Source organism: Perissodus microlepis, chromosome 11 (assembly GCF_051167445.1).
Source record: "Perissodus microlepis isolate ML-2025 ecotype Zambia chromosome 11, ASM5116744v1, whole genome shotgun sequence".
NCBI lineage: Eukaryota > Metazoa > Chordata > Actinopteri > Cichliformes > Cichlidae > Perissodus > Perissodus microlepis.
This window is the reverse complement of record NC_140471.1, coordinates 18,378,896-18,391,616: the sequence shown is the minus strand read 5'-3', so window position 1 is coordinate 18,391,616 and position 12,721 is coordinate 18,378,896. Positions and strand designations below refer to the sequence as shown.

The window sequence follows — 12,721 nt, the reverse complement described above, 5'->3', positions numbered from 1 at the left end:
CATTTTCAGTTCAGTCGCTTGTACCTGACCATTTTCAGAGGAAGCTACTTAACACTGACCAGTGAATTATTCAAAAGGAACCTAACTGAAGTAATTAACAAGTGTTGCTTTTACATATAACAGACAACTTTGCATCTTTAGGTATTTGATACTAGCAGCCTGTCACAAAAACACATAATTTGTTTCCATTTAGTTTAATGAACACAGAAATGTACCATTAAATTTTGATCCACCATACAATACAATGGAAAGCATGTGATTGACAGCAGTTTCATTTTTCAGCCCATATTGATCCTAAACACTTTCACTGGATAGAAAAACATATAATTAAACACTGTTATTCATGGATTGGCCTCCCCAGAGGAGGGACCTCAACATTATTGAAGCCGTGTGGGATCATGTTAACAGAGATCAGAAAAAAAAGGCAGTCAACATCCAAAGAAGAGCTTTGAATGTCCTTAAAGAAGGTCGGAGAACTATTCGTGTAGGCCTTATGCTATATGTTGCTTATATGCTATATTTCCATCTATGTTATATAGTTTCCATTTTCAAGCAAAATATAAAGAAATTACGATTTACACAGTATTGTATGTGCAGAGAAACACATACATTTGGCTATTCATACACAATATGAACATGGTATTTATTTGATATGTAATCCGTGACGTTGCAAACCACTGAAACAGCTTTCCATTTTCTCTGTCTGCATTCAGAGGGAGAAGTGGAACAGGTGTTTAGGACAAAAAGCTCTACCTCCATCACCTCTCATCTGCACGAGCACCGCTCCAGCCAAAACATGTCATAACTGCATCTGTCAGCATCCATCTCCCAAACTCCCATTTACAGCAAGTGCATCACACACGCGCAACATTAAAAACAGATTTAGGCTCAATTGTAAATGCACCTTTGTGATGGATTCTAAATAAATTAACAAGGAACCGCTCATGTTGCTATTAAGCCGAACTTCCCCTTTTCAGAAAGAACCTACTGTAACATTAAAGTGGCGCTGTCAGAATTAAAGCATGGCACCAGTGTATAACACCCCATCCTCTGATGAGGTTATATCTTGGGCAACTGTCAGAACTTTTCATGAACAAAGATGAATAAAGTCACCATGTTCTACGTTGCTTGTGCCCCCATTTATAAGTTGTTCCATTATTCATAACAGGGAATCATAAAATGAAGGCTCATTATATACTCTTCAAGTGCTAAACTCATTAGCTACCGAAAAAAACCTCGCTATAGCCCTGGTTCCTAAAATGTCCTCTAACCTCCAACCAACGCTGATAATAAGCTTACACACATGGGCACGCGCACACACACACACACACACACACAAATATCTCGGTGACACACTATGCCAAATGAATGAGTAACAGTCTAAAACCAGAACACATCAAAAACAGTTTTGAACATTTGCAGGAGGCATCTGTACAGGCGTGCACTGTGGTGAGGGAGAGAGTTGTTCATTAATAGGATTAAATGCTAAGGCTAATGGTATAAACCGAGACACAGGATGTGTCAGGTATGTGACGGGCACAGTGCGGGGTAAGTTTTAGCAGAGGAGGGGGCTTCAGCAGAGAGGGTAGAGGTTGTTATTGTCATGGATTACTCACTGCCACTTGATCTGCCTGTTGCAGTAATCCCCTATCTAAGCTCCGCAGGGAAGCAAAAAACACACAGGAGTTAGGTTGCACCAATGGAAATGTCTTGAAAACATCTCTTTGTTAGCCCATGGATGGGGCTTATTGACATTTTTGCCTTTATCCCTGCTATTTACTGCCTGTGGTGATCCATCTTGAATTAGCCAGTCATAATATCACTCTCCCTAACCCAAGAATCCAATTATACAACCACCAATCTGTTTTGTTTTCAAATTCCTCCCCTCTCCCCTACTGTATCTCCTCATAAAGACTTTATAGTGTTTTGATTTGATGCAGAGCTTGATAGGATATGGCCATGGTTGACTGGCCAGGGGTGCGGGGCCTTGGGAGCCGTAGTTCAGTGATAGAGAAGTCCATCGGAAACTCATCAGAGACGGTGCTCTTCAAAGGGGATACACAGTTTCCAGTCCCAGTTCAGCACTAACGGGAGATTGAATTCATCAGCTCATTATCAAGCCCCAGATTAGTCACGTATTTTGAATCACTTGAACTGCTGGGCTGGAACAAATAACCCTTTAAGACCAAGGCTGCAGAGAGCTTTTTAAGTCAGTCACTTCACTGATTGCCCTTTGCGACAGCTCATCTACAAATGTCCATGTTAAACAGTCAACAGCTGGGACGTGAGCCCAGGACACTGAATAAAAACACCTGCTGAGATGTGCAGCATGTGGACTCGTATGTGAGCATGTCAGGAACATTATGAAAGAGTCTGTCATGGGTAAATGCCAGTACTAATACTACTACCAGCCATCCCTGATGCAACACACTGGTTGGTATAACACATATTTTCATTGTTTTGACAAAGCAGAAAGCGAGAGTTTTGATTTTGTATAAGTGGGCACACATGCAAGAAGCATCTCAGAGGTAATGAATGTGGGAGTCAAGCCTGCTGTGGCTGCAGGTGTAGGCTTGCCGTAGGATATTAAACTGCAGCAGTGTAGAATACTGCCATTCAAGTACAACACTACCCGCCATTTCTCGCGCCAGCCTATTGATGTCAGAAAAAGCTGCGCTCTTCCCAGAAGAGAGCGAGGACTCTACAATCGCCACAACCGCCCCTCCTATCCAAACCCCCATCCTCAGTGTCCATGGTCACCAAAGAGAAAGCCTGCGAGCCAAGAGAGAGGGTGAAATTGTGCGGGGGAGAGAATAGGGAGGGGGATGTAAGTAAATGAAGTGCGCCTGGAGAAGAAAGGTTCTTTTAGAGTCCTTTCCTTACCACATATGGGCTTGCTCCCACAAGCAAAAGGGTTAGGGAGAGAGAAACACCGGTTGTTATAGAGTGACTACAGGTGGTCTAATGTAGTTGCACAATAACATCTATTCCATTCCATGTCTGAGAAGGAACTTTTCAATCACTTCTGTTAAAATGTATTCCTGCGCAAGGAAGAGACATGAATCGCCTTGAGGCTTGCTAGAGAAGCCAGGCTGCTCTTTATATTTTCCAGCTGCTAGTTAAAGCCACGGACCCTTCTGGAACATGTAAAGGTGGCATAGTACTTGAATACTGTTTGAAAAGTTTGTAGAATTGTGAGCACAACACTGAAACAACCTACTTATTATTGTCTAGATCCCCCTTGTGCTAATAAAAAAAGCTCTGAACCCCTGGAGGCTGGGTCATTACCATTGTCAGGTTCCTCGAGCCATTCCTGATCAATGTGGTGGAGTGCACACTGTTCTGCTGAGGGAGGCTACGGCCATTCAGGACTACCTTTGTGTTCTTGGTTGGCAGCAATGCTGGGTAATTGTTATATCTCTAAGTAACAGTCTCATTAATGTGAGGACCCAAGGTTTTCCATCAAAACATTTAATTTTAACGAGATGATCAATATGAGTCACTTCACCTGGTGGTACTTTTAATGCTGTGGTTGATCAGTGTATTATTGAATAAAACTGCTACAGTAAACACGCCGTACCAAGGGCAAAGTAACTTGAAACTGTCCTTCAAATGCAATTGCCTTATCTTACACAAATAAAAGCTCTTTATCAATAGAAATGAATATTTAACAGCTCTTTGTATGCTGATTACTGGTCAAGAGGTCACAAATGTTACTGGAGTACTGAGGATGCTCACTGTGCCTTCTTACATGCATTTTGTTACTCGGGGAAAAAAAGAAAAAAGAAAACATGATTATTATTAGACTCCACAACCTTTTGTTTTCCCCCCCTTACTTCGTACGTTGAGCCAGGCCAGCCTGGAAATGATTCCACTGCTGGACTCGGATGAGGTCACTTCACATTCATATTGGGTGTCATCTTCCAGTTGAGCATCTTCAATCTGAAGATGATACTGGCCTGGAACAGAGATGGAGAGATGAACTGTGTTGGAGAGATGCTACATATGTAGATAATTACAAAAAGAATGGGTTCATTTTCCTATGGGTCCCCTTCTACTGAGTATAACTTAGGAGGTTCTAACATTTATAGTATTTATATATTGACAAGCATTTAGCATTTTTAGAGGCCTTTTTTTTTAAATTTACATAATGCCAAAATTAACAATCAAAGAGAAACTGACAATGGGTTTAATGTAGAGAGCACCTAATTTTAGTTCTACCAAATGCTTTGCAATATCTTCTCATTTACCCAATTACAGACGCTCATGCAAAGCAGCTGTAACTAGTAGATCTGAGGTTTTGTCTTGCACAAGGACACTTTGGTGCGTGGAGGGTCCAGGGATCAAACCACCACTTGAGCAACGGCAGCTTAGAAATCTAAATGGCAGTCCTGCGCATCAGTTCAGTACGATAATATACTCCACTGCTGACATTCGTGTTTGATTTGACTATAAACAGCCAGTTTTCTTATTTCTGTAAAATATAAACATTTCACTTGGTGAGAATCTCCAGCTGCAGGCATTTCCATTGACATGCTAGTGGTTGTTTATACTCACAGCATTTTGTTTCAGAATGAATTTCCAGTGTGGTAAATGAAATCCAATCCCAAATTCACAACGCAGACTGAATAAAATGTCTATTAATTGATGCCAGGCAGAATCCCTCACTCTGCATCTCTCTTCTGATAGTGTGGCATGCCAACAGGGCTTGATTTGTTTGATGCATTGCCATAACCTGTGGGGATTAGATGATGTTCAACGTTGGTTTTCCAGCTCCTGATGGCTCACAGCCTACTAATATGTGGAAAATAGTATCTTAGTCTGACAACCACACAGGCCTACAAATACATGTGTCAAGTACGTTGGCAAGATAATTAACACCAACCAGAAGCAATTTTCACATCTAAGTTATCATTGAGTGCAAAAAGAAAGAGACATTGGAGTTATTAATCATATTCCTCTTTCCTGAAATTACTCACAAATAGTCCAATCAAGTTGTAGAGACTGGCAGAGGCTGCAATGAGAATTGGTTATTTGCCCATTACTCTGTATCTATTTCATCTAGGGCCTTTGAAATTTTTGGATACAGTACATCTACATAGATATTATGCCTGCAGTGGAAAATGCCTTCCCTTCTGCAAATATGAATCTGTGCATCAGCCCAGAAACTTTAAAACACATACTATTACATAAGTGGGAAAGGTCAGTCCCCAGGGAGAGGGAAAGAGTAGGGGAAATTGTTGATGTTCATGTAAACAACCTTTTTCATCATTTAGCCAGGCACTGTTGCCTGACATCAAGAAGGTTCCTGGCAAGAACCTGTTGGCTGACTGGCCTTTTTATGAGTTTGCATCCTCTCCCTGTGCCTGATGGCTTTTCTCCGGGTGCTGCGGCATCCTCCCACAGTCCAAAGGAATGCTTGTTAGGTTGGGGCTGGTGATTCTAAATAAGCCTGAGGTATCGATATTAGCATGTGTGGCTGTCTGTCTCTTGATGTAAACCCTGTGATGAACTGGCCACCTGTCGAGGATGTACCCCCTCTTTTTCCCGTTTGACAGCTGAGGCAAGCTCCAGCCTTTCTGTGCCCCTGAGTTGGATAAAAAAAAAATGGATAGATGGAGGGAGCGATGGATGGATGGATTTGATACTGTATAACAAGATAACAGCAACATATCTCAAAAAGCCCCAGTAAGAGCCTCAATTAATCTCTATGTGTGACTATGATTTATCAGTTTATGATGCTTGCTGATATCAGATAAGATAAAATCTGATTCACTTCTCTCTACATGTGACGTTCATTATTAACATTTTACCTGATTGGCTGGCTGCATGCTATTTTCTAGAGTTGTGTTGTTGCTCGTGAGCCATTCTTTGAATACAAAATGAGAAAGACAAACCTAATGCTTTGGTGCCTTAAAAAAGCTGTTTTATCTTTAAGGTTCTGTCTTTACACTGAGAGTTGGTGCACATAAATGGCTGAAATCCTGGATCTAGGCTCATGTCAGTACACATTTACATTACTGCTTCAGCTCTGGGAAACTAAGGGTGCTAAATTTACTATAAGTGCATGCTGAAATCAACGCCGGCCTCTCTTCTTTGCGTGAATATGTGATTTCAGTCTTTTTAAGCATCAATAAACATCACTGATGACAATCAGTGAAAACTGGTGGCGTATAAAGTGCAGTCAAGTGTCATCTTAAATGATTTTGCTAGTTCTGTGCAGTGTAAAGTGATTGCATACATCAGTCTGCAGTTTCATTTCCTGGAAAAGGGTACCTGCACTGATGGGTATTTTATTTATGACTGAGCCTATGAGTGTTTGACAGCTTGTGTGTGTTTGTGGTCCTTACATTCATTGTGTACTTCTTTTTTCATTGTTGTGGATATAAAAGGTGGCAAGATTTTCTAACCCTGTGTCTATTGTAATGAATAATTTTCTCACTAACAGTTAAACAACAGAGAAATATTTTACTCCTCTGAATGTATTTGTGTAAACTCAAGCCATGAATAAGGGCGCACACGAGAATGTGCATCATTGCATCCCTTAGTGTTTATGTGTCACTGGTGGTCTCCCACACTGTGCAACAGTGAAGTGCAGCTTGTCGAGTTGTGGGCTGATCAGGAACAGATGCTCTTCTCTTACTCAGGATTGCCTTCTAATTGGCTATTACTTTTTATAGACTGTGGTGCAGATTCTGCAACACACTATATTCTCTGCCACATTTCACAGATCATCTGGCACTCTGTTGCTTTAATTTCTTTTTTTTTAATCTTCATGTGCGAGTGACAGGATAAGGGGGTTGTGCGAGAGGCTGTTGACAATCACCTCACCTCACCCCAGATGATACCCCTTTATAATAGCCATAAGGTTCCTGTAACAGCCATGCTTATTGGAGCATCGAAGCCATAACAACAACAACCTCATCTCATTTACTTTTAGAGAAGCCCCCTTGAAGTCGTACCGCTGGGGGCATCTTGACATGACAGCAGCATTTCATAATTAAACCATATAAACTATAAGTCACAACAAAACAAAGAAGTACATGGGATTCAAATTGTGCTACTATCTTTGGGAAATCATATGTTAAAGTGCCCTTTACGCAAATAACACACAGTTCTCTGATGGTTTCATTTTTTAGTTGTTTAGGTTTACTAATTTTGGCATCTCTTGAGGTTCTGTTATTATACATGTTTATTTAGTTTTAATAGGTCCATCAAAGCTCAATAGGCCATAGACCATATTCCGTGAGTATCCCGGCTTACCTCTCTCGGGGTTTCCAATCATGCTGTAGCGTGGAAAGCCTGGCAGGCTTCTCTCAGGTCCCAGGAGGAAGCCATCTTTGGCCCACTGCACAGTCCCCGAGGCTCGCAACACCTCACACCTCAACACAGCTGTGGCTCCCATCCGCACAGTTAGATTCTTGGGCTCAGTCCTAAAGGCCTGCTGGGCCCGTGTGCCTGGAAACATTAAAAAAAAAAAAAAGGACAAGCAGGCGCATTGGAAAGGAAACATGAAAGGGATATGTTGGGATTTCATGAAAAGAGATGGAAAAGAATAAGAGCTGAGTATGTGTGAGGAGTGTGATGAAGGAAATAAAATGAGCAGAAGGAGCATGACAAAAACATGCACCACAGGAGAGCAGTCCTGTGGTCTTTTTGTTTGAGAAGGCATCCCATTGTGCCTGGCCACATTATTCATCTTGGCATATGTTTTATTGATGGGAAACTGCAGTGATACGGCCCTGAAAATGAGTCAATAAAGTAATTACTGCAAATTAAATCCCCCCTCGGCCATGCAGATAGGGTATTGGGAAGAGGAAAAAAACATGGGGCACCAGAGACCTTGTTCACCTGTGGTTTTTCCTCAATGTCGATGTCCCACTAGCTAATTCCTCCTGGGAAGAGTAATGATTATCACTTTAATCCCCCTTGTTTGTCATAGTTGGTGTTCACCATCCTTCAGCCAAGCTCTGAGGTGACAGCCTATGGCGCAGTGCACTTGAGTCAGGAAGGTTACGTTAAAGTAGACCACCCACCAGGCTTTTACACTGGGGCTAAGATTATATGAGTATTACACACAATAGTTTATGAATAAATTCAGTTCAAAAAGCCAAATGCAAGTGCATACTCCAATTAGCGTTTAATATCTGAGCGTAAGTCTGTTTAAACAATGCCCCACAGAGAACCTGATTCTATTGGGCTGTTTAAATCTTGACCTTCATTGAAGCAATGGCCAAGTTGTTTGTGAAGTGCATGCTCTGTTGCATCTGACAACATGAGTGAGAGGCAGAGCTCTCAGATCAAGGCTGAACCAGTCACCTCACGTCAAATATGAAGGGCAAGATTGGCCATTACAGAGGATGCATACAAACAGCCAAACACAGAAGCAAATTTGCATACAGTTTACATAAATGAATAGTCAATAATGATCTACAGTGCCTACTAAAATACTTCCACAATGGATTTTACTGAGAAATAGAAATATCAAAATGCAGCAATACAATTTCATTTCCATGTCCTAAAGTGAGCTGAATTTATAATCGTTAAGTTAAACCAGTTTTATGGACCATACATAGAGCTTTACAGTAATATTTGCATACTGCTCTTTTACAATATAGGTGCAGCTCTTTATCCATCACAGACACATACACACCACAGACACTTTGGGGGCAGTTTTTGTGGTCTGTATCAAGGACACTTTGGCATGGATGACCTGCTCTATCTCCAAACCACTAAGGCTTTAACCTACTTAAAGTGAGTAGTGTTAGCTAAACTTAGCAAACTTTGGATGTTTCTGTGGCGTTACAGAGATGGGTTAAATCTTCTTCTTGTGGACTTGATATTGCACCTTAGCATGTCACACATAAACAAGAGTTTTATCACCAAAGCCCAAGAGGTTAATACCTCAACAACAGCAAGCATGTTTGTTGTGGCTTTTTAAATTTTTTTATAAATGACATTTATATATACCCATAGGGGAAATTAAGGGGCAGTATGGTGACTTATTAGCAGCGGTCATTATCCAAGGGGCAATCTCCAGAGCTAAAAAATTACCCCAATGCTTCTTGTGCCACATGATGCTCGCTACTTTAAAAATGTCCAAATTTACATCTTTAAAAATATCGTTTACACCCTGGTATAAATAAATAAACACACATACACACAAAAGGTTTTAGCACCTATGGCTAGGTTTCATTATTATTATTATTATTATTTTGCTAATGCATCCACCTGGATTGATTGACAGGTGTCCTGATACAGGTAGGTGAAGCAGACCGGTTATCTTTTTGGCTTCATCCACTATTTCACGTAACTCTTCACTGTTTATGTCTGCTGGTGGTGCTTTTTGGAGCATTTTTAATGGATTATGTGACCAATATTATGAGCTGTAGTATGGCACAGCGCTAGTTTCTGCTTCTGCAATGGTGAGTAAAATTCTAGTATTTTATTCATCTCTTGCTTAACACTATATGTATGTCTATACAATTTATGAATTTAGCTTGCTAACCAAACTAGCTAGCATCAGGTGATAAACTAGCATCCAAAACACCAACACGTGACGTCCTGGTGCCTGAAGGTAAGAGTTCAGTTCAGGTTTTTTTTGACATTCTGTTGCAAAACAGCTGTAAAAACAGTTCTCACCAGCCAGCATTTGTCCATCCACCCCTTCGGCAGATGTGGAATAACGTTTGTATTCACGTGCAGTCGTGTTTTTGGTATTCTGATAGAGTCAGGTATTTATGCTTTGTTTTGTTCTTCACCTCCACCTTCTCCTCTTCTTGAGGGAAATATTTTGCTTGTGAAATAGTCTGGCTCGAGTATCAAGGAAGGCGGTAGGTAACCAGACTCAGAAGGCATTTTGGGTTCCCAGAGATGAGCAGTTTTTTTACAATCACCCCCATTATTTGTGAAACTTAAAACAAAATTCTCCCAAATAAATTAACTCATAACAGGAAACAAAGAGCACACGGACTAAGCAACACACCTCACCTGTCAATTCCCCTTCTGTTAGTGTAGCCAGTACCACTAGTTTAAGGTGAGAAATCTACAACTCAACAAATGGCTGAGAATCACATAAAGCTCACTCCTCTCCTGTTTAACTCATTTACACAGCTAAATGCTCCATATAAGAAAACTATTAGGACAAATCACTTCATAATCCTATAAACTAACAAAAGGAAACATGCCTGTGCAAAAAACTCCCCTCTTCTTGGATTAACCTGGTGATGTCAGACATGACATCATCAGCACTTTAAAAGTCAGGAAATGCTGGAGGGATTTGGGGGGAGCTTTCCCACACCTGACCTACATGGATACTCAGAACAAAGAAACAATGGAAGAATATAAATAAGTTAAATCTGCGACATAATAAAATATAACGCAACATGTGATTAACTGTTTGCTTTAATCTGCTGAATGTTTGAGTTTGACTGCAACATAATGGTTACACAAACAAACCTAGGTATAATAAGTAAAGCAATGTTACTTTGGCAATAGCAAATCAGAGCAAATAAACATATGTAGAGAATAATGTGCTTAATGTGTAAAACATTCATACTTACAGTATGAGACAACTGAAGAGTCCAACTGCTCATCCACTTTGCCACATAGATGTTTGCAAGTGTGCAATTTGACTTTTAACCCACATTTCCATACTTATTTTAATGTTGTAAGTTAAAGTTATTCTTTGCTGTTAAAGAGCAACAATATTTCTTGTTTAGGTGACAGATGACCTCATGTATCTCTGTTCTTTAATTGTGTTTGGTAAATTCCATGAACTGGAAGTCATTTGTCACCATGGAAACATGATGTGACTTTCACTTAGTGTTATTTACTTTCTTTATAAAGTATTTGATGACAAAAAAGCTGACAGTTTAAAAGAATTGTGACAATGGAACAAAAATCTTAAACAACTCCCACCTAAGCAAAGTTACAAGCCAAATTACAATTTAGTCAATAATAACATAACATTACTCTGGATGAAGAACTAATTCCCTGTGAATAAGTTTCCTTTATGCCCTGAATAAATCTGGTGGCAAACTGGTTGTAATATAAATTGTCCATCAGCCAAAATCAGGGAAAAGATTTAACCAATGATGTTCTACTTGATTAGGCAAACCGAAGAGACAGTGGAAATTTTAAGAGTAAGTCCTATGCACCTATAGGAGACCTTACCTTACTATAAACCATGATGATGATCCTCAAAGGAGAAATGCAATCTAGTTCTTGCATATTTCTCACACTTACATTTTTCAGATTTTAATATTAAAAAGACAAGCCGATACAAAATGCAGTTTTTAAATGGTGATTTCACAAGTCTGGGGGATCATCAAGATATTTTTTGGGCAAATATGAGACAAGCATTTGTGTTCTTTTTGGTCAGCAGTGGTTTTCACCCTGCTCTGGATGCCATTTTTGTTCAGTCTCTTTCTTGTTGCTGAATCATGAACTCTGACCTTAACTGAGGCAAATGTGATCTGCAGTTCCTTAGATGCCGTTCTGGGTTCTTTTGTGACCTTCTGGATGACTCGTCCGTGCACTCTGGGAGTAATTTTAGTAGAGTTTCACTACTGTTCCAGGTTTTCTTGATTTGTGGATAATAGCTCCAAACCGTAGTTTGCTGGAGTCCCAAAGCCTTAAAAATGCCTTTGAAACCCTTTCCAAACCGATTGATGTCAGTGAGTTTGTTTCTCATCATTTTCTTAAGGTCGCAGCAAGTTGTCTTGCTCTTTGAGATTTTTAAACTTCACTTTGACAGACAGGATCTGTTTAAATAATTTCTGGATTCAGCAGGTCTGACAGTAATCAGGTCTGGGGGTGGCTATTAAAACTGAACTCAGCTTTCTAAAAAATGTGGTTAATTGCAGTTAATTCATGATTTAATAATCAGTTAGTTTTCACATACACCCATGTAGCTATGGATGGCTTTTTTTCCTGTAATAAATGAAATCTTCAATTAAAAACTGCAGTTTGAATTTGTCTAACATGGAAATTTGTTTGATTATCTGAAATATGGAAGTATGATAGATATGGAAAACAATAAGAAATCAGAAAAAAGCCAAATACCTTCTTACAGCACTATATAAGACCCACAGTAAATCAATTATTGCTGCAGAAAACATGGCAATTAAGGCAAGATTTTCAACGTGTAAGGTGAAGAGATCACCATGAGATTAAGGTTGTACAGTGCTTTACTTACTGTACACTCCTATTTGAGGCAGGTTGAGAAGGTGACCTGAATGTATCACCGACGTTATTCTGTTTCAGTGAAAATTAAGACTTCAAAAAAGTGCTCTGGCTAGTCAACAGAGCACTGGGAACAGTGCTCTGTTGACTAGCCAGAACAGGGAAGGGACTTGGAAAGGCCACAGTTACTGTAATAACTCCACGGTGACATTTGATTCTCTTACCCAAGATAAAACAGAGAAAGGGTAGGACTGCAGCAGACACAATCCAGGCTGACAAGAAGTCCATTTCACCGCTGACACCTGACCTTCAACAACCCTGGAACAACCATTTAAAAAAAAAAAAAATCACAAATGACATATACACATCCACTACAGGCAGACATTAGGTTAGAAAGACAAGATGGGAAGGATTATTTTTCTTTCCATATTTTGTCATATTTTGTGAGTGTTTATGTGTCGACATGATTTGATTTGCTGACAAAGTATTTTTTAACATATCATTGTTTTGTAACAGCCCAGCACATGTTTACAAC

The 12,721-nt window shown here is 39.9% G+C and overlaps 1 protein-coding gene across 3 annotated transcripts in view; it reads right to left on the bottom strand.

Annotated features, from left to right (window-relative positions):
* The window catches only part of nphs1 (NPHS1 adhesion molecule, nephrin), a 40,329-nt gene extending 27,833 nt beyond the window's left edge, over nt 1-12,496 (bottom strand). For 2 of the 3 annotated variants that reach the window (XM_084944863.1, XM_084944864.1), the window contains exons 1-3: nt 9,643-9,960; nt 7,264-7,458; nt 3,837-3,959 (exon numbers count right to left, since the gene is read on the bottom strand). In XM_084944863.1, the coding sequence (XP_084800989.1) occupies nt 3,837-3,959; nt 7,264-7,458; nt 9,643-9,652 (328 nt within the window). In that variant the 5' untranslated portion in view covers nt 9,653-9,960. Of the gene's footprint in view, nt 1-3,836; nt 3,960-7,263; nt 7,459-9,642; nt 9,961-12,410 lie in introns of those variants that run through there. The other variant, XM_084944865.1, reaches the window with a different exon arrangement.
* Between the last annotated feature and the right edge of the window lie 225 nt (nt 12,497-12,721).